General features: G+C 44.9%; 1 protein-coding gene and 1 long non-coding RNA gene across 5 annotated transcripts in view; one reads left to right on the top strand and one right to left on the bottom strand.

Annotated features, from left to right (window-relative positions):
* Positions 1-12,710, top strand: part of MICAL2 (microtubule associated monooxygenase, calponin and LIM domain containing 2) — a 219,692-nt gene extending 206,982 nt beyond the window's left edge. For 2 of the 3 annotated variants that reach the window (XM_066365566.1, XM_066365558.1), the window contains 3 exons: positions 4,413-4,515; positions 7,439-7,512; positions 10,864-12,709. In XM_066365566.1, the coding sequence (XP_066221663.1) occupies positions 4,413-4,515; positions 7,439-7,512; positions 10,864-11,048 (362 nt within the window). In that variant the 3' untranslated portion in view covers positions 11,049-12,709. Of the gene's footprint in view, positions 1-4,412; positions 4,516-7,438; positions 7,513-10,863 lie in introns of all 3 variants that reach the window. The other variant, XM_066365593.1, reaches the window with a different exon arrangement.
* On the bottom strand, positions 273-27,482 carry LOC136393111 (uncharacterized). Of its 2 annotated transcripts, none has more exons than XR_010749039.1 (3): positions 27,344-27,482; positions 4,823-5,039; positions 273-919 (listed from the first exon to the last, which is right to left on the bottom strand). It is a non-coding gene; the product is annotated as an uncharacterized lncRNA (long non-coding RNA). The 2 variants fall into 2 exon arrangements; XR_010749041.1 differs by lacking the exon at positions 27,344-27,482 and adding an exon at positions 10,826-10,944.
* Between the last annotated feature and the right edge of the window lie 102 nt (positions 27,483-27,584).

Raw genomic sequence — 27,584 nt, 5'->3', positions numbered from 1 at the left:
CCTTCTCTCTCTTGCCCTCTTGCAGCCAGTCACTTGTTTGATCCAAACATTGGCCCCAGCGCTGAGGATAGCTCAGTTAATTTGAGCATCAGCCTCAGATGAGGGTTGCCGAGTGGACCCCGGTCGGGGAGCATGAGGGAGTCTGTCCATCTATCTCCCCTCCTCTCACTTAAAAAAAGAAAAAGATTAGTTGAAAACCAGGCAGTGTTTCAACAAGGCCCAACTTGGAGAAACCACACACCAATACACAACTGGAGAGGTATTCAGCATTACTAACAAAAGAAAATGTTTAAAAAGCCATGACTTTAAAGACTACATTGTTCAAGTATTGTTATTATTTATTGGGAAGAAAAGTGATTGACCCTTAAGTGCCAACCCCTGTGATGTAAGCAGGGACTGAATGTTGCCAGGCTAGGTGATTTGAACTTGACTGTGGAATGTAATTGGAGAATTTCAATTGGGAGTAACCAAATTCGTTTTGTATTTTTGAGAGTTCATTTGGGGAAAAGTGAGTCACCTTTAATAACTCCATTAATAATAAAAAAGTTGTTTCGTGTTGAGTTTTGATTACTTTGCTTCACCCGAGCAAGTAGAAACCTTGCATTTTGCTTTGGAAACAGCATGGTGTGAGTAGGTGGGAGCTAATGAAGAAGCTGTGAGGAGGAACACAGCAGGGGTGGAGGAAGGGGTTAGGCAGCTGAGCTCTTCTAGGCAGAGCCCAGCCTGCTTGCCTTCTGGCTGCATCATTCTGGCTGCATCCTGGTTCCCAGATGTGCGAGTCACATCCCTGCCCTGGAAAGGCTTTCTGTTCAACAGCAGTCCCAGGACCAGATGGAGACATGGCTGAGCCAACAAGCAGTGTAGGCAGAGTATACGAGTCTTCCCCAGCAAGTGCTGATGATCCAGCCAGCCATGTGACCTTTCCATGGACAGGGGGCCAAAAAAAAAAAAATTATTTCAGAGTGTTTATTAACCTCCAGGGAAGTTACAAGATAAAGGTTAGGCATGTATGATCAAGTCAGAGATTACGCTCTAGCTGAGCTTTAAAGGTGAACAGAAAATAATCCACGTGGAATTATACAGAAGCAGACACTGGAGGAAACAACAGGTACTAATAGCAATGGTACAGTTTATTGAGTGTTTACTATATGCCAATCACTACGGGCAAGCATTTTACATGCATCATCTCATTTAGTCCCCCGTGACCAATTATGAGGCAGGTACTATCGCCACCCGCATTTTTCACAGGAAGGGACTGAGGTGGAGAGATGTGAGGCTGCTTGCCCGAAGTCACACATTGTGTAAGTGGCTGAGAGCCAGGTCTGCTTGCTCTCAAAGCCCAAGCCCTCTGCCGCTTCACTCCCCTGCATCCAAGTGCGGGGCCACGCTGGTCCACGCTTCGTCAGGACCTGCGTGTAAGGAAGCTGTCTGATGGGTGGCGGTGAGCTGATGGAAACCATGGAGTAAAGCCTCAGGGTGCTGTTGGGGTGGAGAGCAGCGAGGCAACCTGGGGCTAGGCCCAGTCACCCGTATCCAGCGCTTTGGAAAGGAACCTGCATAGAAGTCCGTGTTCAAAGATCTCCGTAAGGGATTTTGACTACTGAGGAAAGGAAGGCTAAAAAAATGAACTGTAGGCTACGCAATTACCAAATTATTCCGTTGAAAAAAAGAAAATTAATTCAGTTCAACCTGTGTTTGCTGAGTACTGCCTCAGCAGCGACCAGTGTGGCTGGCTGCGCGGGGAGCCTCTCGAGTGGGCCAGATTTTAGAAGGACACATAGGAAAGATGGAAAAAGGGATGCAGAATCCAGGAGAAAGGTCTGGCTAGAGCCTGTGGGCGGGCGTAATGGAGCAAAGAGGCTGATTCTGAAAAACAACAAGAAAAAATACTCTAAAGACAGCAAAACAGTGCTGTTTCTTTTGGATTGGGAACAAGGGAAGGCTAGGCCCCGTGCCGAGCCAGATGGTATCACATTACACAACGGGAAAAGCAGCATTCTCAACTCTCAGCTTTTCTGTTTTCTTTATGGAGGCAAACGATCCTCAATCTAGAAATGTTAAACAATATCTAGAAGAGGAGATTGCCCCTGGGTAGGTGAGGAAAATGGGAGAGCAATGAATTCAGGCTTCTACGCCCCAGTGAAAGATGATCCACACGAGTTGAGTCTTCGATGGGGCATTATTCACTCAGAAATTGTTAAGTGAACTGAATTAACCCCCTGATATTGAAAAAACTTGCAGGTGTAACCTCAGTGTTTGAAAACCCATGGAGACTTCCAGAGCCAAAAGAGTAGAGATGGGTACGTTTTCTACTTTTCACATGAGAAGGACACATGAATACGCATCCTTGTCAAAGTTCTAGATAATATATTTTTTTTAAATTGTGGATATTTAGAAAGACATTTAGAGATTACCAAGGAACCACTGCTGTTTACAGAGAAGCTGCGAAAAGCAAACACCATATCCTTTTCTGAGTGGACTTGCAAGGCGTGTGGTGCCCACGGTCACGGCGCACATTGCAGAGCTCAGACTCAGGAAATTATATTGTTACCAAAGTTTCCTATAACAGCCTAACAGACAAGATAGAGAAATGTGGGCTGGATGATACCAGTTGGATGCATTTAGAGACTATGGAACAGTTTCACCCAAAGGCTGAGAAAGGTCCTTCAGTGGGACAGATGGCCCTGTTTTTGGTACAGTCCCATCTGACATTTTTGTTTTCAAGATCGCATAAAGGTACAGGATGGCCATTTATCAGTCCTTTTTGCTGCTTTGGTGTAGTGACAGTTTTCTGATGTTCTATTTTATCCTAGCTCTTTGGGTCCGTCTAATCCAGATTATTAACTATAAATATTCTTTTTAGCAGGTACTATGCCTTACTAACTCCAAATTTCCTGTGATATATAGCACTATCTATCACTGTATCCCAGTCCCTAAGGCAGTACCCAACACCTGTATCATAAATAGGTGGTGTAAAATAAGTGAGCAAATGAATGAATTCACCAGAAGTTAAGAGCTTCATTGTAGCACCAGTTTGCATATTAACTAAATGTATAATATGGGGCATTGCCTATACATCTCTCCGGACCCCATTTTTCTTATCAATATAAAGGTGGTCAAGGAGACAGGGAGAAAAGGGAACTCGTTTTGCTGGATGACTTGCTATGCTACATGCAAGGCAATGTACTAGAGACATTGTTTCCCTGACTGGCTGCACAAGCAGTGAGAAGCATGGGTTTAGGATAAGGCTCACTTGAGTCCCAGCCCTGGTTCTGCCATCACTGAGGTTGGGCAAGTTAATCTGTTACACCTCTATTTTTTCAGCTGTCAAGTGATGATAATAAGGGAAACTACTAGTGAGTATGTTATGAGGATTAAATGAAATGCTCATTATAAGGCATATAGCCTATTGACTGGCATGCAATAGTTGCATAATAAACAGTAGCTCATTATTATTATTATTATATTACCTGTGTATCTTACTGTTCGGTTTAACCAGTGAAGAAGCAGAGGCTCTAAAAGGTTAAACAACTTGCCTGAAGTCACACACACATTTTCTGTCCACATTGTTTCCCCCCCTGCTTCCGGGACTCTCTGGCACATATCATACTTCTAGAATGGCCATGAGCTTTGCAATACAGCCTGTGTTCTCATTGCAGGGTAAAGTTCTAGAAAGCCATCTCCATGTGGCTGCTTCTCAAACATGCCCAGATTTAACATTTTTAGTATCCCGACATTTAGCATTTAATATTGAGTATCTCAAAGTTGTGTCTATTTTCTCGTGGTTGTTTGTTTAATAAAGGCCATAATCTAAGTTTTAAGAACATATATGGATATAACTTATATAACTTTCTCCCCATGAGTCTCAAAGCTGATAGCATCTCCGCCCGCATCATTTGCCTTTTCTTTTTGCAAAAAATTTAAATGCCAATCACCCCTCCTTTATGACCCACTGTGGTATGAGCTTTTCTGCCCCATGAAGGAAGCCACACTCCACCTGGCCGCTCAGTAGGCATTTGATTTGGGAGGAGGAAGATAGAAGGAAAAGTAATCATCAGGTGATTAGGATTTTCTTTGGTGAAGGATGTGAGGCACAAACTTAAAGAAGTTTTGCTGAGAATATACAAGTAGACAGGAGGAGGGCCATTTGTAGCAGGACATTATCAAGGGCATATGACCTTGAAACTGAAGTATTCATGCCCTAAATGTGGAAGAGGACCTCCCTTCGAGCATGCACAGGTGGGTTTTATTTGTCATGTCCCTGCTCCTGAGGCATCAACAGGCCATCAGGGGGCTGCTGCCTGCCGAGAGCCCTTTTTGCTACAAACATGGTCTTGCTCAGGGAGCCCCAAAGCAGTTTGATCAGGTGGAGAGAAACGCCAATCTAACCCATTTGTTGCTGATTTCTTAAGCAGATTCAGGCACACAGGATGAAGCACAGCTTTTGCAGGAATGGTTTATGCTGGTTCTGGAGAAGAATAAATTAATGCGATATGAGTCGGAGCTACTGATCATGTAAGTAAGGCAACACAGCTAACAGTGAGCCCTAAACGCAAAAGCGGGGCGGGTGTGAGGTGGCTCACCCTCCTGGGCGGCAGTCCTGGGATCTTTTCTTCTCGTGCATACAGAATTGTGATTGAGGCAAATTGATATTTGATGTCTTGCATACCATGCTGGCATTAGTACAGAGAATCTTCGGTTGTCTATTTTCTCTGTGTAGTCTCATAGCTAAAACAGGTTTCAGGTAATGGGTCTGAAGCTGGAGGGCGTTTGGAAAAAGTATTTTCAATCCAGCCCTGTTGTCCAAACCAAGGGGACTCACCTGCAATGGGGAAGCATGTCTCTGGCTTCTGAGCATGAACCACGGAGAAGGCTTGGTGAGAGCTACCTGGGCACTTCCTTGTGGCTTTAGCGGATTGAAAAACTGAGATCTGTCTGGATGTCCTCTTTGAATGAAGAGTAGCTGACTGGTTTGGAGATTAGAGATAGGTCTCAGCATACTCTTGACAACGTTGAAGGTCACTATACTTGTCACCATTCTGGAGAGACAGAAAATAACATTTAATATAAAGCAGTCGAGTGCCACAGGGTGTACTGGGTGCATTTACTTCTGCTGTCTCATTCCATCTCATCTAATCCTGAGAGTTAATGGTGGTGGTGGTGGGGGGAGCTTTGAAGAGGTCTAATAAATTCTATTTCTCTCCCCTGCCTGGGTTCTGAACCAGGTGAGAAATAAGACTACCAAGTCAACAGGTGAAACATCAAAAGATCACCTTCATTACTGTTAATAGCTTGGCTAAATATGAGAGCCCAGGTGAGCTTGTTATCTGTATGATTTTCCTTGGGCCAGAGTAATAAATTACCACAAACTGTGTGCCTTACAACAACAGACATTTATTCCCTTACTGTTCCGGAAAAGGGAACTCTGAATCAAGATGTTAGGAGGGCCATGCTTCCTCCATATCTCTAGCCTCTGCTGGTTCTAGGCATCCCTTGGCTTGTGGCTGCATCACTCCAGTCTCTGACTCTGTTTCCACATGGCCTCTCTGTATGTCTATTTCTTCTTCTGTCTTTCATAAGGATACTTGTCATTGGACTTAGGGTTCACTGGGATAATCTGTAGTGTTCTCATCTCAAGGTGCTCAGTGTAATTACATCTATTATATCTGCAAAGACCTTTTTTTCAAATAAGGTCATATTTACAGGTTCTAGGGATTAGGATGTGGACATATGTTTTGGGGTCACTATTCAACCCATGACACTAACCAAATTTCAGAATTAGACATGGTTATCTACCATATTTTTCACTCCATAAGACACTTTTTCCTCCCAAAAGTGGAGGGGAAAATGCCGGTGCATCTTATGGAGCAAAAAATATGGTATTTTATTAAATATTTTAACACACCATTTGGTTCAGAATATTTTTTTCTTATTTTCCTCCTTAAAACCTTAGGAGTGTCTTATGGTCAGGTATGTCTTATGGTGTGAAAAATACAGTACATAGTCAGATAATGTAATAGACTCACTTACTTTATAAGGGCAAAGCTTTTACACCAGACCAGTAGGTCTTAACTGGGGATGATCTTGCCTTCCCAGGGAATATTTAGCAATGTCTGGAGACATTTTTGTCTGTCATATTAGGAGGTGCTACCAGTATTTAGTGAGTAGAGGCCAAGGATGCTAATAAACATTCTACAATGCACAGGACACCCCTGTCCCCCAGCAATTAAGAATTTTCCAGGCCCTGGCCAGTTGGCTCAGTGGTAGAGCATCGGCCAGGCGTGCAGAAGTCCCAGGTTCAATTCCCGGCCAGGGCACACAGGAGAAGCGTCCATCTGCTTCTCCACCCCTCCCCCTCTCCTTCCTCTCTCTCTTCCCCTCCGGCAGCCAAGGCTCCATTGGAGCAAAGATGGCCCGGGCGCTGGGGATGGCTCCATGGCCTCTGCCTCAGGCGCTAGAATGGCTCTGGTCGCAACAGAGCGATGCCCCGGATGGGCAGAGCGTTGCCCCCTGGTGGGCTCCCGGGTGGATCCCGGTCGGGCGCATGCGGGAGTCTGTCTGACTGCCTCCCTGTTTCCAGCTTCGGAAAAATACACACACACACACACACACACACACACACACACACACACACACACAATTTTCCAGCCTAAAATGGCAACAGTGTCAAGACTGAGAAATCTTGTGTAGATCTATGGCAAGACTGAGTATAATCAAGAACACGTGTTTGCTTCAGGCAGGCTGATCCTAGCAGAGAAAGGGTATGGGCTGAGTTCTTCTAGTCTATTTTCCAAAATTTACCTCCCCTGGGGTGAGAGTGAGTCCGAGCGGGGCTTGGGGGAGGAGGCCGGCAGTGATGCTCATGGAGCTCCACTATCATGGAAGAAAATTCTGGAAATGGGGAAGAAGGAGTCATTTGTAGTCATTGTGTGTCCTATCTCTGTTTTTTCACTGGTGCACATACTGAGACTCACACACTAAGTGATCTGTTTATGCACCTACCTGACTACCAAGTCCTTTTCATACAACCATCCCACATGTCTTCCTTTGGATCAGCTGTGAATTATAAAGTTCGTTTAACAAAAATGTATCAAGCATATTATTTTCTTGGTGCCAGTAACTGTGCTGGGTACTGAGGAAATAAAGATGAAAGAGGCCACAGGCTCCTCACGGTTTCAGGGGAGGCAGACATGGAAACACATAGCACAACAGCAATAAGAAAACGTGGCAGGAGCCTCACGGAGGTGTGTGGAGCTCAGCATATCTCAAAGCAAATCCTTCTCAGCACCTTCGGTGGTCCCCACAGCAGCAAAGCTTTCAGTTCAGAGATATTCCAGTTTTAATAGGAAATAAAGAAGGCAGTAGCTACTGTCAGTGGGCTTATGTGTCTACACAAATCTCTAGTAGTTATAAAGTTTGAGTGATTTCTCATCCCCAGGGCCCAAGAACTAGAATTAGAAGATCATCAAAGCAGACTGCAGCAGAAATTAAGAGAGAAAATGCTCAAGGAGGGTGAGTATGGTGATACGTTTTGGGTCCTTGTAAGGACATTTTCTCCCAAAAAGACAGTTGAACAGAACACGCTGCAAATCACAGCAGAGCTCTGCCTGCCTGAGACTCAGAGGGGAGCACAGGGCCAGCCTCCCTGCTGGCCACCACCACCCGCACAGCACACCCCGTGTAGCTTCATTCACTTGGCTGCGAGAGCGGCACTTTGCTCCATCCCATGTGTGAATAGGAATGAAGTCATCGATTCACACATTCAGTTATTCATTTCTTTAACAAATGTTTGTGGAGAATCTAGTGTGTGGCTGGCATACGGAGAAGATCCCCTGTGCCCTGTGGTCACTGGAGACCAACGCCCAGTCCAGTAATTACGGTACAGTGAGATGAGGACCATGACACCAGTGCTTTGAGACCACAGAGGAGATGGTAAAAGAAACATCCTGCCCAGCGTGGGCTGGGCCAGATGTATGTGAGAGAAAGATTTTCACCATGGAAAACAGAGAATTGGATTCGATTCCCGGCCAGGGCACACAGGAGAAGCGCCCATTTGCTTCTCCACCCTTCCGCCGCACCTTCCTCTCTGTCTCTCTCTTCCCCTCCCGCAGCCAAGGCTCCATTGGAGCAAAGATGGCCCGGGCGCTGGGGATGGCTCTGTGGCCTCTGCCCCAGGCGCTAGAGTGGCTCTGGTCGCAACATGGCGACGCCCCGGAGGGGCAGAGCATCGCCCCCTGGTGGGCGTGCTGGGTGGATCCCGGTCGGGCGCATGCGGGAGTCTGTCTGACTGTCTCTCCCTGTTTCCAGCTTCAGAAAAATGAAAAAAAAAAAAAAGAAAACAGAGAATTGGAATAAACTCAACTGACACAATATACTGATTTATGCATTCATTGGCTCCAGTCCAGGAGACACATTCACTCTGTTTTGCTCCTGTGTGTTTGTGGGGCCAGATCCATGCGTGGCTTTCTTACATTAAGACCTAGGTCTAAAAGAACCAGTCAAATAATTTCTTTATATGTCATGGACAGAACATTGCACCTACCTATGGGTTGCCTGATACCCATCATCATGAATATTTTTATTTAGGCATTTTATCCTTGTTTCATAGATTAGAAAACTTAACAGACATGCTCAAAATAAATGATAGGGTTAAGATTAAAGAGCAGATCACCACAGACTCAGGGTCTCCTGTTAGAAAGGATTTGTAGACTTTCTTTATAGCAACAGAGTTCTATTTCTAACAAAACCCTTATAGAGCTGTACTATACAGGACAGATAAAAGGGGCTATCAGCTCTTACTTGTTGGAAAGGGCTCAAATGGGTCCATCAATGACAAGCTAAAGTTAAGAGAGGAATTTTAAATTTCCTTTGTGTTGATTATCAAATATGGAGATTAAAATTAGAATATACCTAAATTAACAAATCATAGTATATAATTAATACTTGATTTAGATATCTGATATAAATTTTAACTTGCTCTGTTTCGGGGTAGTAAAATAAACACCAGCAAAGACTCCATTAGACAACCTTCAATTCTTTTTTTAAAAAAATTCTTACTAAGGAGTGATGGTCATATTTTCTCACTCCTCTCGGGTGTGCGAAAAAATATATAGCTTTACATTTTGTCTCTACCTGAGCTCATCTCCCACAAAAGCTTCATCCCACTAATTAGCAAGAAAAAAAGAACCTTATATATTCTTCTCTGGTAAACTTAGTCTGATGCAATATTTTAAACAGTCCCTGTAGGAAATGCTTGGTCTCTTTGGGATGAAAATGTTCAGTCTTGCAGATGGCTGCCCCTTCCTTCTGCTTTTCTCCCTAAGACGACTGCCAGGTAAGGCGAAGAGGCAGGATTCCGTGTCGTTTTGGCATTGGGGATCTGTGTGGGTTGCACTGAATCATTCAGTACCCTACAGCTGTCTCCTGTCACCTGGCTGCCTCTCTCTCCTGGCATTTGCAGTTAAGGTGTGTGGCTGGTGTAACCCACGGCCTGCCATTCTCTTAGCGTGCGTGGGGCCTCAGGGTGTTCCCTGGCTCATCAACCCCTCTGCACATACTCCATTCAGTTTGGCTGGACAGTTCACCGTCCAGTGTCCCCTGTGGGGCCGCTTCACTCCTCATCATGGGCAAGCTACCTTTGGTAGCTCTGAGGCAAGTGAACACTTCTAGGCTTCACTCGGGCCACACACACACAGACCTGGGGAGTCATTCACACCCTACTTCTCTGCCCAACCATGAAGAATGACCTCTGTTTATACATAGGGTGCCTTTCCAGCTGTTTCTTCCCAGAGTTTCAAGCGAGACACAAAGCATGAGTCCTTGGGCCCCTTGTGCTCCCGTCAAATGATAGAATATTTTTTCACGCCCTGGAGGGCTTCTAAGGACCAGAATGGAGCGACTGGAACGCGGACAGCGCTTTCACGGTCCTGTAAAACATGCGCTGCAAAGGGAATGGTGCTTCTTTATATCTTCGTTGTCATATATGCCTTCGTCCTGACCTTGCCTCAGAGTTAAGCCTGATGTGAGAGACAGCAGCACCTTCTCTACTCTGGGCTGAGGCTCACCACCTGGTCCTGGAGTGTTACATGGAAGGGGCTAAAGGAATTTATGAAGTCCTCCCCCAAGGCTATAATCTGGCTGATGAGACTTAAATTTGGCTTTAAAATCCTGTTTTGAATGTCAGAAAGTCATTACTGGAGTACCTGTTTTTTACTGTTTCACTTGCTTTATAACAATCTTTTCTCCCCTAGGCAATTGGCTGTCAGGCTAGTTAGGGAGAAAGTCACATAGTCCAAAAGGCTAAAGGGAAAGCAGTCCCAGCCCGGAAATGCCCTCCTATTGGCCAGCTGTAGCCTCACTCTGCTTCGGCCTGCCCCCTACAGTTTGTCATTAACTATAAAGTGAGAAAGGATTTTTGTCATTGAAATCTAGCTACTGGTTGCAGACTGTTTAGTTAGAAACTTCTTACTGTAGCTCACACACGTTTAGGGAAAACAGCCTTTTTGTTATTGGTGGATATTTTTCTTTCCTTCTTTTTTTTTTTTTCTTCACAGAAGAGGGGAGGTTGGAGGCCTGAGCCGGGCATGGCTGGTATTAACTTTGTTTTCTCACAAAGGGGTTCGCCCTTGTCCCTTTATATATATTCTCAAGGTGGAAACTGAGCTGACTGCAGCACAAAGCACCCACCATTCTGATCTGTGGCTTTGAGGGCAGTTCCCTGGTGTCCGATTCACTTCCTTGTTTTCTCCATGGAAATTGAAGGGCAGAACAAACCCAGAACAATCAAGAATGCAGAGGCCGGGACTCTCCTGGGGCCAAATCTTACCTGAGGTCCAAAGTTTTTCTTTTCTTTTTTTTCTGTAGAGAGCCAGAAAGATGAGAACGATCTAAATGAGGAGCGGGAAATATTCAGCGAGATGATGCAAGTGATCGAGCAGAGGGACAAACTCGTGGAGTCCTTAGAGGAACAGCGCATAAAGGAAAAGGCTGAGGACCAGCACTTCGAAAGCTTCATATTCTCCAGGGGCTGTCAGCTGAGCAGGACATGAGCAAGAGCCCTCTCCCTCAACGCCGGCCAGGGACCCATCTGGCTGCGCACACCCCACACGCTCCTCCTTCCTTTTGCAGGATTTGTTATACCTGTCCCTTCAGTTACACCATACTGCAATATGTTTTCAAAGATTAAAATTCTCTCATATGTGCTACAGCTGCCCCAGATCCTTCCAGAGATTATACTGAAGAAAAGACAAAGACACTTTGGAAATTGGCAGTCAACTTCAGCAGGTCCCTCCAATTCAATGTGACCTTGGCAGACGACCAGCATTGTTGTCCCTGGAAAGGGACACAGAGATTGCTTTTTATCATATATCTGCTCAATTCATTGAGTTACACATCTTAAGATTTCTAAGAAGCTGCCTTTTCATTAATATGTCCATATTTACCTTTTTTTTTTTTTTTTTTTTTTTTTTACATGGACGATTGGTTTCCAAATGTCAGAAGGAAGCAGCCGCAGTTTAAAGATTAGGTTAATATTTAAATTGTGTTTCCAGGGAAAGAGGAGAAACCTTGAGATTACTGATTACATAAAGCAAATAACTCACATAGCAGGTGTTAATTCAATCCAGGGCGAATTTAATTTACGAGGTGTATTTATAAGCCTTGATATAATATACATAAGCAATGAGAGTTTAATAGAACATTTGAGCCTTAATTTTATTAAAAAAAGAAAGAAAGAAATGAAACAAAACTTCAACTTGATACCAGCAGGATTCAAGATCATTAGTTTTCACCAAGTCCTGTTGGCTTAGAACAGCTTTTTTATTGTCAGAGCACTGTCCTTATGGCCTCTGGAACATGCTGGGAAGCATTTTTAGAAAATGAATAATTTTTAAATAACTGTTGGCAATGGCAAACAGAGAAACTCTTCCATTTGTTGGTGAAATATGGGTGAAGTTGGTGCTGCTACTAAAAATGAACACACTAGTGGCCCAAGGCAAGGAATGTGCCCCAGTGGTGGTCTTCTTGGGTCCAAAACAGAAGTGACCCTGCGGCTCCGCAGGGAGTGCCCAGGAAGCCCACAGAACAAGAACACTGCTGACTTCACCGGATGCTGAGAACACTGACCCATGTACCAAATCCCAAACTGGGTCATGGATTTTTGTTTTCATATGACACTGTCAATCTGCAAGGAAAGCTGGGAGGTGGATTTCGTGCACTGATTTGGAATCCCTGGGATGTTTTGATGGTTCAAATAGAACCAAAGAAAAGACTTCAAATGGTGATCTGTTGTCATAAAATATTTTATTGTTTCCCCTCAAAGAGATTCTTTGAAAAGATTCAGTCTGTTATTGACAAGAGATGAACTGAAGATCCTTTGTTGTTGTATGTTTGGCCTTTCTCATCACTGCAAGTGTTTAAATGTGTCATTGGATGAAAGGTGCTTTGCAACAGTTGGCTTTGACCAAAGATCTAACTTTCCTCAACATAAATTGACCCATGAACCACTTCTGTCTGAGATGCTATCTGTGTACATCAGCCTGGCCAGGTGACAAACCAGAAATTAGAAGTGTAACTGGATTTACCAAGTCAGCCAATGTTTTGGGACATATTAAAAGACAACCTTTCCATGGCATATCAAGTTCCTAAGGTTGTAGGCGTTTTCTACTCTTTTCTTTTTTTCTCTTTCTTTCTTTTTCTTTCTTTCTTTCTTTCTTTCTTTCTTTCTTTCTTTCTTTCTTTCTTTCTTTTCATTCTTTTTCTTTCTTTCTTTCTTTCTCTTTCTTTCTTACTTTCTTTCCTTTTCTTTTCTTTCTTTTTTCTTTTTCCTTCTTTTTCTTTCTCTCTCTCTCCTCCTCCCTTTCTTCCTTCCTTTTTTAAAACAGCCAAATCTTTTAGTGCCTGAATTCTATTATTAGTAAATATGTATAGGCATCTGTCTATCTGTCTGTGAAAACTGTGTCACTTATGGCTATTTATCTATTTATTTGGTGGAAATTGCTAATAAGATTTCCTCATAATTCTGGTTTTCCTGTGTTCTAATTTGGAGAAGACCTATTACCACTAAGATGTTGGTATACAAACTATTTAATATACAAATAACTCAGATGTTTGGGGCAGTAAGTTGTATAGTAGTATTAAAGATTTATGGTGATAGTCAAACTAATATTTTTGACCACTAGGCATTTGGAGGTAAGATTATGGATGTGCAGGAATATTAACTTATTTTAAGAAGGGGAAATATAACTTTAGTTTTTGCTCTAGAATATGCAGAAATATTCAAGCCCTGTCTTTTCTGTCAATTATGTATATATAAAAGTGCATTATTGAATGCTTGCATACATTTAACAGATTATGCTCAAATATGTAGTGTCTGGGTTGTTACTGTGCAAAATAATTAAATGCCATTTATTTTAATTTGTTCTATTTGCATCTAAAAGAAAGATTCTTCCAAGAAGGCCAAGAAAGAAGATGGTTCTTGGCCCTAGTATTCTGTTAATAGATGAGAGACACAACTTGTCCACTTTTTCTTCCAAAGACTATGTTCTGTGGTTTAAGACTATGTCTTATCTGGCCAAGTTCAAACATAAATCTCATACTTAACAGCCTTCTACTTACACTGGCTTTCAGTTTTCACCAGGACATAAAACCTACTTCAATAGTCATTTCCAAAAAGACACAAACATTGTAGCTATTAAAGTATTTTAAATGATTCCATTTCTTATTCACAATGTTTTTAGACCCTCAAAATGTATAATATTGTACATTTGAAGACAGTTTCTTTGTATGCAATATGAGTAAGATTATGATGAAAACCGATACAGCCTTCACAGTCCCCTAAAGCAGTGGTCCCTAACCCCCAGGCTGCGGACCAGTAGTGGTCCACAGAGAAAGAATAAATAACTTACATTATTTCTGTTCTATTTATATTTAAGTCTGAATGATGTTTTATTTTTTAAAAATTACCAGATTCCCTCTGTTACATCTGTCTAAGACTCACTCTTGACGCTTGTCTCGGTCACGTGATACATTTATCTGTCCCACCCCAAAGGCCGGTCCGTGAAAATATTTTCTGACATTAAACTGGTCCGTGGCCCAAAAAAGTTTGGGGACCACTGCCCTAAAGAACACTTGTGATCAAGATTGAGCAATTCAGGACTCTGAATGAGACAGGCAGCCCTAGCCTCAGGCCATATTGCATAGTCTCACACAGCTTCTAAGTTCAACCAAAGGGCTCATGATATTCTTAAGTTCAGAGTTTTACATAAGTTGGACCAAGAGAACAGTTTTTTTAATTTAGTGTGTGGTTTCAAGTGCCCCATTCAATAGAACACCCCCACGAGGACAGTTCTTAAGCCTGCTTTCCCAAACATCCATTTATTTATCTGTCTGTTTAATAAACATTCTCCCAATACCCATGGGTTTCTGCAGCCTTGTCCTGGATGCTGGGATACAGAAAGAATATTATTCTTCTACTCTGCCCATAAAAAAGAAAAAAGAAAAAGAAAAAAATACAAACATAACCACTCCCAAATAAATACAAAGATAAAGAACCATTTTTATTATAAGCATCAAACTACTCATATTTATCTTAATCATAAATATTTATAGCCCCAACTATTGTAGTGCTCCTTTGGCAATAAAAACACAAATAAGTTCATGTTTCTAAAACTGAAAAATACTATCAGGTTGTACTGTCCCATTTAAACCTTGATTTGGCCGAGTTAGGCTGTTTGGAATCAATCAAGGCTGAGAGGCAGCATGTTCATTGCAGCTGAGAAAGGAAGTGGCAGGTGTTTCCAGCTCTGATGAGCTGCAATGAAATTGATGTTTTCTGCGTTCGGGAGGCCAATGACAATCCAGCAACGTCTGTCTTCCCAGGAAGCAGATTTACAGGCTTTTCCTTCCAAACTGAAAATGGCAGCACAACCCACCCAGGTGGTTGATCAGAGAACTCCCTCGACATGACAGACGTGGCAGGGGGCAGCTGGGGCTGCCACACGAACAGAGAGCGCGGCAGCCATTGGACGCGGTGAGCTCCAGTGTAGGAGTTTATTGTACTAAGAAGGTTCACGGACAGGGGAGCGTGTACTATTTCACCTACTGTTTATCTTCTAACCTCATTGCCGAGTAGCTTGTAAAAGATTAATTTGCTCCCACAATTGGGAACTATTCATGTGGATTGAAATGCGTTACATGTGCACTGCTATATAAATACTGAAAGGCACCAAAAATAAGTGGCTTTGTGTTTAAGGAATGGAAACGTTTTCGTGCCGGCTCGGTCTGGCACCTCGGAGGGCAGGGTCCGTTTCATTTCTTTCTTTGCAGTGAAAGGGCCTGGGTGAAGCTTTGATTCTGTGTGGGAGTCTGTGAGTTCATGTCTGAGGCTTTATTCCTGCTGGGGCGCCTGGAAGGACTTACCTGACCTGCAAATTGGATTCACATAGAGGAGGGGTGAAGACGGCTCACCTCAGGTGTAGTCTCTCAACAAAGAAAGCTATTCTTAGAGCTGGGGAGGAGGAGAGATGGGGCCTAACCTAGTTTTACCTCCTGTTTCTCTTACCTTCTTACCTGGGGTAGCCCGGTTTTGTATTTCATCCACTCAACAGGAACGCTCCCTTTGCACAGAACGGGCTTCTTCCTTCAGCTCACTCTTTTAGGACAGAGTTCTCTGTTTGTTTTTGTTCTTAATCCCTATGTGCACAAATTCATGAAATGCGAGTGCATAATGCACCAGGATGACCCCATCAGGTTAATGAATTGGTCGGTCTGGTCTGCATCATTTCACACTGCGTTCCCCCATTGTTTGAAAGCTTTTGTTTACTGATGGAATATTTGAAATGATTCATTTTATTTTCCGCTGAACATCCACCAAAAGTAAACATACCTGCAGAGGCGCACTCCTGTCTTGCAAGCGCTAACATGCTGACCCATTAACTGTATGTAACTCACCATCCCTCAGCCTCCAGGGCGCATTTGGTAAGCTCATGCTCACTCCCTCTCCCAGCTCATTTCTAGAAATAGAAAAAGGAAAGCCAAGGCCGTCTCGGCTCCCCTGAGGAGCCCTCTGACCCTGGCAAGGGCAGTGGATCCTGTGCATTCAGCTCACCTCCCCTGCCAGGCGCCATCCTCAGCTCTGTATGCACATTGTTTCTTTTCATCCTGAAAGCAACGTGCCTACGCTCAACATTACCCCACTGTGTGCAAGACTGAGACATAGGGGCTCAGGAGCTCACCTGGTGGTCCAGGTACACAGCAGTGGAACTGAGGCTGAACCAGGTGTTGGTTTCCAGAGCCTGGGCCCTTGACCACCGGGCTATATGGCCATGCTCTGTGTCCCCACCTGGCCTGTGCTTACCTGTTTCTTCTCTTCCTGTCCTAGGTAGGTTCCCATTGCCACCCTCCCCTAACACCCCGTGCGGAACCCTGCACAGGGGAAAGCTGGGAATAGAAGCCGAAGCTGCCGTTTCGCAGTATTTTGTGTTACTCCCTGTGCTGCCTCCTCTATTCTCTAACGTGAAAATGCTTGTTTAGAACAGGTAAATTACCTAACCTCCGCCACCCCTCACAGAAATCTTTCAATAAATACGATGCTTTAGGAAATAAGGTCCTGTTTATCCAGAGTGACCAAGTACCCTGACACCCTGCCATGGACCCCCTCAGGATTTTTTTGCTCCAAATTGAGCATGGCATTACCTAATCAAGTCCCCAGTCCCAAGGGTACAGGCCAAGGGGATGGAAGAGGAAGGACCGAGGGAGTGGGCTGGGAACCAGCCGGGAGTGAGGTAGCTCCTGCTGGTCTTAGAGGTGAGGGAGAAGGAGCAGGGTAGGGGATCATGAGAATGACACTCATGGGCCCGTGTGGAACTAGAGCAAGTGCCCTGATACTGGGGCGAAGCTCCAGAATGAACCGGGCACATGAATTCCGCTTCCTTCCCATCCCCAGAATAATAGTGTTCCCATAAGACTCTGGGAAAGTGTGTATGAGTGTGTAGTGTAGTCCCAAACCTCTAAGTATGTGATCTGAAAACAAATCGTTAAAAAAAAAAAAAAAAAAAACCCACCATCAACTAGTTAATCATTCTAAACACAGTTAACTGGGCTATGAGTCACTAGCTCAGGGCTTTAAATCCAGCTCTGCCTCCGTTCACTGGGTGATACTGAACAAATTAGTTGTGCCTCAGTGTCTTCGTCTGTGAAGTGGGCTGGTTCTCCGTCCTCTCTCCCTCTCTCACAGGCTCCTTGAAAGTGTCTGCTGTACACAGACTCCAATTTTAAAACGGAAATGGCTAGACCATACCTTGCTACTACAATTGGAACGACAATGGTGAATCTCAAACTGTTCAAATTCCAGCAGCAGAAACAAGAAACACTTCAAATCTCAGCAGAATGGGTAAAATGGGATTTCCAACGAGAGAAGAAATAAGCAGTCAACAGGGCCAGGGAACACACTTTTCAGAACATTGTCATTCCCCTTTTCGGATTCTCTCTCTGAACCGGTCTCTGCCGACCAACTGTCCAGTCTCTTGCAGACCCGTTTGGCTTTGGTTCTTCAAGTCCACCCTGAAGATACTATCTGATGATTTGGTTGCATCTCATTAGATGTAATACTTCTGACCTTCCTCCCCAAAAGAAAACATCAAAAGTAGGAATCACTTTAATCACTTGCCCAGCAAAGTTGGAAGTGAGGCTCCTGCCCTCCAGGCCACAATCTGGAGATAGATGTGGGTGGGAGGTGAGAAGGGGGAAGGGAGACCTTGGAAGTGACCTCAGTGGCCTGTGACTTGGACCACACACCAACAGAATCACCAGGTACTCTTGACTGGCTGGGTCTGAAGTGGCTGGCAACTCCTTTTAATCCTTAAAAGCTTGGCTCAGGTAGGAACCACTGATCTAAGAGTTTCAGCGCTGTGTGTAGTTGGCACTCAGTCTCACGCCCACATGAGGAGACCCTCCTGCTGATGTCTAGGGTTCATTACTGGGTTTCTGAAGGCTAGGTAAGCAGGTCACCTGTCTCAAAGAACTTGAGACACATTCCCCCATGGCTAACTCAGAGGCCATTTGAATGGCATCATCTTGTGTGTCCTTCAAAAATATTCCCACCCTGAGTTCACCATGTCATAAGGCTTGGGTTGTTCAACTTTCCCCGCCCTGATGCCTTCTCTGCCCACCAAGGGAAGCCCTAGTTCCACCACCCTGCCCCTGCCTTCTGGATGCCTTAGTCCAGGCAAGTAGGACTCCTGAAGGACACACTCACTGGCAACCTGGTCTTCAAAGGCCACTGATAATATCCCATTCAAAGGCCACAGATAATATCCCATTCAAATGCCACTGATGATATCCCAGAGTTCGTGTTGGGGGGCAGGGGGCTGTGCAGTGAGAAGTCTCACTTCAGAGCTATTTCATCTCCCACACATTCTTTTCATCCGAGAAGCATACCTTGCTTTCAGTGATCAAAGAGGTCCCCAAGAGGTTCTGGTTGGCTTCTCTCTACTCCATGATGCTTTGATGTGGTTAAACCTCTAATTATTGATTGGTCTCCAGACCCTTTGTAAGACCCTCTTCATGATCTTCAGGAGCTCCTGTTTTGTTCCTTAGAGGGTATATTCATTGCAGGTGGGCTGTCACGAAGTACTACAAACTAGGTGGCTTAAAACAACGGAAATTTATCTCACAGTTTTGAAGGCTACAAGTCCCAAACAAAGGTAGCGGGCACTGCTTCTTCCCCAGACTCCAGAAGGGCAGTTGCTTGCCTCTTCAGCTTCTGGTAGCCCTGGGCATTCCTGTCACACCAGTGGCTGCCATCTTTCCCTGTGAGTGTCTGTGTCCAAATTTTTCTCTTCTCCTAATGACACTGATCTAACTGGATTCGGTGCCCATCCTACTCCAGTATGACCAAATACGCTATTTAATATAACTAATTATATCTGCAATGACCCCATTTCTAAATGTCACATCCTTAGGTTCTAGAGGGTTAGGCCGTCAACATACTTTTTTTAGGGGTCATAGTTCAACTCATAACAAGAGATATTTTTTTTGGGGGGGGAAAATATGACTTTGCCCAGTGAAAGCCTCTTCCAGTTTGAGTTTTACTTTAATTTGATTTGAAATGCTTGGTTTAGCTCTACCTTGGGTGAATGCTGGTGGTTGAGGCCAGGCAGGTTGTCACTGGATTTGAGCAAATGACGGAGGAACTATAGAGCCAGAAAGCGTTGGGCCATTCCCATTTATTGGAGGCTCGCAAAGATGGGCAAGCAAATAAACAAAGGAAACACCTTTTTCACAGTGAAGGCAAGGGAACAGGAAAACTGCACCTTGCAGTGGCGGAGGAGCGATCTGAGAGAATCACCCCCAAGGGCAAGCACTCACAGCCTTACATAAACTACACACATGTGGTGTTACCACCTGTTCACACTAATCGGGCAAAGTACTTGTAGCCAGTAAACCAGAGAGCAAGTTTAACACAGCTGTTTCCCCAACATTCTACCCCTTTAGGCTTGCTCACTTCACAATTGACATGACAGGTATCTTTTGCGATGGTCCCTGTGTGAAGAGCGAGGCACATTACACAAACAGACTACAACAACAGCACAAGTTATACAATAATTACAAAGGTGCCCTTCACAATGTCTCCCTGAGCACTCTGCCCAGGGCATTAACTGGAGGCCCAGCTCTAGCCCCCTACCCCATGGTAGGTGGGAGGGTCTGTATAGTCCAGAACTGTGTCCGTGGTAACTATAAATATCCTCGGTGCGTCTCTGCAACTGGCTGGCTTTCTGGTGTAGGAGGACCTCCTCACGGTCCCCCATCAAGGTCTCTTATAGTATTGTCTACAACAGCATGCCCATCCAGTAAGGGAGCGGTACCCCCCTCCTGTTGCAGTCCCTGCTTTAAGAGTCCATTATAACACTCAATGATACGAGCAGCCTGGGGGTGGCAGGGAACATGATACTTCCAGTCCACCTCCAGGTCTTGAGTTCATTGCCTCATCATAGAACCAGTGAAATGGGTACCGTTGTCACTTTTAAGGACCAGCGGCCACCCATACACAGCACTCAGGCAGTCCAGAGCCTGTATGACTGCCCTCTGGTCTGGGTTATAGGCGGGGTAAGCAGCAAGCAGACCAGTGGCAGTACCTACCCAGGTGATGGCCTACTGGTATTTGTTCGACTTTGGTAAGGGCCCAGTGATGTCTATCTGCTATCGTGTCAGTGGAACACGACCTCTCTGGATCTGTCCAGGTGATGCCATTTGTCTCTAAGGGTGCTCCTTGGAACATACTTCACCTTGATTGCGAACTGCAAGTACCTCTGCATAGGGCACAGGCAAGTTCCACGCCTTAACTGTAGCCCACATAGTTTTCTGTCCCGCATGGAGTAGGCACCAGTGGAGCCACTGAGCCACATCACCTGCAGGCGATCCCAACCATTGCACCATCGCCAAAGTGTCTGCCTCATCATTCCCAGGATGGGCTAGAGGGGCATGCCCCGTGACATGATATACTGTCATCTGCTTCTGGTGTCCTGTTTCCCATAAGTCCCGCCACATGGCCTGACCCCATAACAAATAGCGCATTACCATCCACTGGTTAATGTGCCAAGTAGCAATCCAAAGGGTCAATCCATGATAGACAGCTCAGCTGTCGGTGCAAATCACCAGAGATGAAGGTTCATTTCAGGCACTAGCCAAACAGCTCTTAATTCTGCCCATTGGCTGCTTTGGTCTGTATCCATGTCCATCCAAATAGTCTCAGTGGCCAGATGGAAGGCTATGGCCCTTCACTTGGCAAGCTGGCCCCTGTTAGAACCATCAGTACACCAGGCAACCTCGGGGATGGGCATCTGCCCCTTATGATAGGGACTGACTTCAGGTTCTGCCTTCTGAGCCCCAGCTGACTCTAAGGTCGCATAGGTGACTGGACCCAAGACTTCCTGCAATTCTGCCCTCAATGGGCTGGTGCAAGGAGCACAGCATTGTTGCAAGTATGCACCCCACTTGGCCAGGGTGGGGGTTTGGGCTGTACCACTACATGGTTTGGTTGCCCAATCTTTCACCCATCCTGCAATAAAGTATGTGGTCTTGACCATAACTGGAGTTGTGGTCGTAATGTTGTCAGTGGCCAGGAGGGCAGCATACACAGCTGCCACCTGTTTCTCCAACAATGAGTAACGGACTTCAGCGTCTTTCCACAATTGGGACCAAAACCCAATAGATTGCTTTAAGCACTCTGTCCATTGCCACAGCACTATCCAAACCCCTGAGAGGTTACATGGACATCAAGCTCACAGGGCCTGGCAGGATCAAACACATTCAGTGCCTGTGCCACCTTGACAGCTCTCTTAGCTGCTGCAAATGCACCTCGTGCCTGCTCAGTCCAATCCCAGCAAACCTCCTTACAAATAAGGTTATATAAGGGGCACAATAACTGAGCCAAAATAGGGTATGAATGCTTGCCAATACTCCAATAGACCTAGGAATTCCTTTAACTGCGTCAGGGATAACCTTTGTCTTACCCAACCAGACAACCCCCAAGAACTTAATAGATAACCCAGGTCCTTGTAATTTGCCCTTGTTGACTGCCCAGCCACATACCTTCAAATGGGATAGCAGGGTAGGGACTGCTTGCTCCAATTCTGGAATAGAGTCACTAGTTAGCATAATATCATTGATAAATGGTACATATGAACCACCTCTGGTTGTTTCCATTTAGCCATGACACAAGGTGGGACTATGCAAATAGCCCTGGGGTAATACTATAAAGGTCCATTGCCACTCTTCCCAAGTGAAGGCAAATTGGTCTTGACTCTCTACAGCTATATCAATAAGAAAAAGGTGTTAGCCAAATCTGCCACAAAGTGGTACGTCCCCATCTCATGGCTTAGCTGATCCATCAGTTTAGCTATCAAAGGAACAGCAGTGTGCAAAGGGGGGACAACTTTATTAAGTTCTCTGTAATCTAATGTCACTTGCCAGGTTCCGTCTGGTTTGTGCACAGGCCATATCAGGGAGTTGTAAGGGCTGTGCACCATCCAGATGATCCCCACCTTTTCCAGTGCGAGGATTGTCCCAGTGATTTCTTCATAGCCACCTGGCAGGCGGTACTGCTTCATGCTAGTCACACATCAGGGCATGGGTAATTGCAAGGGGGAATGTGCTGCATGTCCCAACAGCACTGCCTTCATGACCTGGACTCACAAGTGGAACTCCCCAGCTGTGGTTTCCAACCACAGTCCTTGTAAGACATCTCCCCCAAAATATATTCAGGAATAGGGATACATAAACCTTACATGGCTTAGGAAGCAGTCTTCCTATCCCCAAAGGAATAGTTATTGGCTTCACTTGAACAGTTTGGCCCCCGTACCTGTCAATGGCCACTGGGGTCCCAGTGAACCACTCTGGGTTCCCATAGGGGAGGAAACATTCTGTACCTGTATCCACCAAAGCCAATACCGGTTGTACATTAGAAGGGGACCAATGGATTGCCAGTTACACATGGGGCCTCCAGTCCCCGCCCACTCCTGTTAGGTCCCTCAGCCTTCCCCCTATTCAAACTGGAATAGTGGGTCTTGAGGATTCTCCTCTTCCTCAGCTGTCTCCATAATATAATCTTGTAACCATGCCACCTGCACACCAACTGTTTCATTGGTATCTGCTAGGGCTGTTCGTCTCAGCAGCTGGAACCTCTGTTCTGGTTTCAGCTGCCACCAAAGCTCCAAAAGAACTTTGTTAGGCTTGCCATCTAATTTCTCCCTATCTGTCCCAGCTGCAATAAAATCTACCCACTTCTGTGTTCAGGTAACCTTTACAGGCCCATTTCTCTTATTAGCTGGTGGGGGGAGGGCAGCATGGGCAGCAGCCCTCATAGCCTTATGGTTCTGTGCTGCCTCCAGCTCCCCCAAATCCGCTACCGTCTGTGTAACTGCCCCACATAGGGGCTCAAGATAGACACTAGTGACCTAAAAAGGGTTGATGGGGTGCTACAGAGAATAAGGTCCCTCCTCCCTGCCATAAACACTTCCTCATCTGGCCCACGGGACCTCAGGTTGAAAGCAGCATTCTTCATACCTAGCTCCTGAAGGACCTGTGGCAGCTTACTATAGGACTGCCACCGACTCACTGCCCCCAGCAAGTCCCCAGCATTCTGCCAGACAGTACGAATGGTGGCCACCACCCATTCTAATAGGGCATGGTTTCCTGGGTTGTCAAGGCGGTTCTGAAGATGCTGCCTCAAGGAGGAGTGCGTGGTAATGTCAGCTAATTTCTCCAACTTTGTTCCAGAGAGCAGGATACCATCCACCCCTATGTCCCACAACTGCAGCAACTACAGGTTGCCAGGGTCTCGGTGGGTTTCTGCCTGAATTTTGCCCCTAACTCCATCAGCTCTGTCTGGGTGTAGGGCCAGACCACATAGTGCTCCACTATCTGCCCTGAGGCACTCTTGGCTGCTGGGTTTTTACCTTCTGGCCAGCCACTGGCCAGGCTCCGAGTCTGTCGATGGCAGTTTTCTCTCAAACCTTCTCCTCCTCAGAAGAGTCGGAAATGACTACAACCATCGACTCAGAGTCACTCCACCCGCACGGATGCAGCTCTGTCTTCAGCAACCATTTGGGTTCCTGCAGCTGCCAGCTCTCAGCCTGGAGATGAAGCTTGAGCTCTTGAACCTGTAGGTTCTTCTCCAACAACTGCCGGTGCCAATGTTCCACTTCTAGGGAAAATTGCAGCTGATCAAACCGCAGTTCCTTCCCCAGAGTTCATTCCAGTTCCAGGTGCTGTTGGTGCCCAGCCTGCATCTCACCCTGCAGCTCTTGAGAGCAGTTGGTCTCCTTTTCCAGCAACTGTTGCAGTTCCTGCCGTTGTTGGTGCCCGGTCTGCAGCTCATCCTGGAGGTCTCAAATTCGGGCGGCCTCTCACACAGAGCATTCAGTGTCTGCTCATAGGACTGTAAAAAATACCCAGCCCACGACCCCCAAAAGGACAGCCATGGGGAACCATATGCAGGAGAACAACCACCACTTCTCTATCTCACCCTTCAAGGGGGGTGGTGGCTCCATACCAATCTGTTCCAAATCCTGCCCACTACTCCGGATGTAATGCCAGTGGCTGAGGCCAGGCAGGTCCACATTGGATTCAGGCAGATGGTAGAGGAACTATGGAGCTGGAAAGTGTTGGGCCATTCCTATTTATTGGAGGCTCGCAAAGACGGATGAGTGAATAAACCCTGCTTTTTGCAGTGAAGGGCAAGGGAGCAGGAAAACCACACCTCACAGTGGCCGGAGAACAATCTGGAAGAATCACCCCCGAGGGCAAACACCCATAGCCTTGCATAGACTATACACACGTGGCGCTGCCACATGCTCACGCACTAATCAGACAAAATGCTTACAGCTGGTAAACCAGCAAGCAAGCCCAACACAGCTGTTTTCCCCACACTGGGTTTTAAAGAAAAAAGTAACACAGAAATAAAAAGAACACAAAAAGATAAATATGACAGATATAAATTACAAATACAGTTTATGAAACCTGTCTGAATAGAGCACACAGACTTCGATTTTCCCTCCATTGTCTTAGTAGTTATAGTTACTCTTCCACTGTTGTTTTAATGATTACCCTAGAGGTTACACTATGATTCCTTGATTTATCAAAATCCGATAGAAACTGCTACTTCTTCCCAGACAATGCCATAGAAGCCTTAACCCCACGTACTTCCCAATTTAAACGCTTTTGCTTTTGTGTATTTTAATTTGCTTTAAATATTTTTAAACCTTATAAGGCATTATTATTGTTATTTTATGCAGTTTACATTTTTGGGATGCACCTACATATCTGCCCTTTTATTTGTGTTGTATTTCGCCCTGTGTCCCCGAGTTTCCATCTGGAAGAATTTCCCTTCTGCCATACACTTTAGTATTTTCTTCAGTTTGGGTCTGCTATTAACAATTTTTATCAGTTGTATTTTTTTGTTTGTACAGAAAGTAGAGTCTTTTGGAGTCCCAAACCAAAGCCAGGGAGGCTTACCAAAACCCTCAGCTTGGAGGCACCTGATCTTTGGTCTACTTATCCTCGTGAGGTTGGCAGTGGCCCTGCTCACTGTCTCGGCTTCTCAGCTGCCTCTTCCGAAGTGGCAGATGCCCCATGGGGGAAGTAGTTTCAAGTGACAGGCTCACCTCTCTGGGGTTCCTCCTTCTCCAAGATCTTGGCCTTACAAGTTTCATTAACTTTCTAGCGCTCTCAAGCAGATTTATTTTACATTGTGTCCAGCTTTCCACAATGTTTTCAGCAGGACGGTTGGTCTGTATTACATGGTTTGATGGTACCAGAAGCCAAATAGCCCTTTTCCGTCTGTTTGTTAGGATGATTCCCAGAAGCGTTCATGGTACACTTTGCTTGCATCCTATTGGTCAAAGCTTAATCATGTGACTTCGCCTTGCTGAAAAATATTGCCTTTATTCTGAGGGAGCCTAATCCTAGCTGAAAAGTGTGAGCTCTGTGGATATTTGGGAGAACAGATTCTAGGGGTTATAGTATCAGTCTCTCAGTTATTGGCTATTCACGTAATGTAAAGCAAGTTATTCAAACTCTCTTGAGTTTCAAGTTCCTCATCTGTGAAATGCAGATAACAATAATATTATTTATGAATCTTCAATGAGAAGCCAATAACAGACATTTATTGATTAAGGCATGTTATCTGCTGGGCATGGTGCTAAGCAGTTTATTTACACTAACTTTCTTGGTGGTCTCAACAATCCTATGAGGTAAGTACTCATTTATTCTCATGATGGTATGAAAACTGAGGCACAGAGAGGTTCACTTGCATAAGGTCATCCAGATGTCTGGCTGCAGAATGGCCATTTGAACCTCGCACTGTCCCCATTGCATGACCCTGATTTGTAAGTCACAGAGCCCCATCTGTTGGAATTTCTGAGGGACAATGACAAGACCTGGATTGGAACAATGCTGGGTGGCTGAGGGCAAAGCATGTTTGAGGGAAAAATGGGAATAGAAAGAAAAATGGGAAAGAAAAATGGTCTCCTAAGGAACAGAACTGGCCCAGTTTGGGACCTATGAATTTTTGAGCAATTTGGGCCACCCAGAGACTTAGAGAAGGAGACCATGGAGATAAAAGGGACCCTATAGAGCATGTAGTCCAATGGCTTTATTTTTAAAAATTAATTTTTTGTAATGTATTTACACATTTTATTGAAGTACAATATGCGTACAGATTATTGCTCAAATTATTAAGTGCACACATTATTAAATGGATTTTCCCAGTGAAACACCCATAGAACCAGTCCCCAGGTCAGGAAACAGAACAAGAGCAGCTCCAGGAGCCCCCCTCATGCTCCCAGCCCTCTGCCCCGTTCTCACTACCCCTCCCAAGGCTAATCATTATCCTGACTTCTAACATCAGACTAGCTTTGCCTGTCTTTGAACTTTCTATGAATAGAATGATAGAGTACATGTTCTTTGTGTCTGAATTTTCTTCACTTAATATTATTTTGTGAGATATATACCTATTGCAGCTTGTAGTTGCACATTGTTCATTCTCATCACTGTGTAATATTCCATCTTGTGACTATCGCAATTTACTTATTGACTTAACTGTTCACAGGCGTTTGAATGGTGCTGATACGTACTTTCTAGACTGTGTATTTGGGTGCACAAATGCACTAGTCTTTGGTGGGTGGAGCCTAGACTATAATTATTCATCAGATGGCACTGCCTTGGCTTTACTTTACTGATGATGGAAGTGAAAGTACAGACAGGGCAGAGGCTTGTCCAAGGTCACCCAGCTCCTGAGCCAGGGCTGGAACCTGGGCTTGTTCTCTCCCAGTGCAGTTTGAGCCTAGATTTCAAAGACAGACTGACCTAGAGCTTCAGCAGAGTTTCACACCACACACATTTAACTTATGAGATGTTTTTTATCATCTAAGCTTTAGGTAAGATGAGGCTGATGACCAAGCATGAGAGGGGCAGCTGACCATCAGGGCAATAACTGTAAACACCAATTTAGATTGGAGAAAGCTGGTGCAGATTCTTCCCTACATCTTTTCAAAGAACAGTGTACGATCTGTGTCCCTGATTAAACTAGATTTTTACTCAGTCTACATCAGGGCCAGGCCCTGTGCAAGGCAGTTCCCCATATATTATTTCATTTAATCTTCTGGCTACAAACCAGATCATTTATATCCGTAAGGACTCTAAAAGAGAGTTTATAAGGTCTGAAGCAAGCTGGAGCAATTTAGAACAGTGTTCAAACAATCTAAGATGAAGGAGCAACCCATCATAGACCAGTATTTTTGTAAAATATAATAAAAATAAATTATTAGAAAAATAAAATGAGCCTGACCTGTGGTGGCGAAGTGGATAGAGCATCGACCTGGAACGCTGAAGTCGCCAGTTTGAAACCCTGGCTTGCCTGGTCAAGGCATATATGGGAGTTGATGCTTCCTGCTCCTCCCTTTTTCCATTCTCACTCTCTTCCTCTCTTCTCTCTAAAATCAATAAATAAAGTCTTAAAAAAATAAAATGAAATGCAAACTGTAATTTCCCATTTTTGTTATTAAATTAAACCAATATAAAATTTCATT

This window comes from Saccopteryx leptura, chromosome 1 (assembly GCF_036850995.1).
Source record: "Saccopteryx leptura isolate mSacLep1 chromosome 1, mSacLep1_pri_phased_curated, whole genome shotgun sequence".
Lineage (NCBI taxonomy): Eukaryota > Metazoa > Chordata > Mammalia > Chiroptera > Emballonuridae > Saccopteryx > Saccopteryx leptura.
The sequence above is the reverse complement of the archived record's forward strand: the minus strand, read 5'-3'. Positions and strand labels throughout refer to the sequence as shown.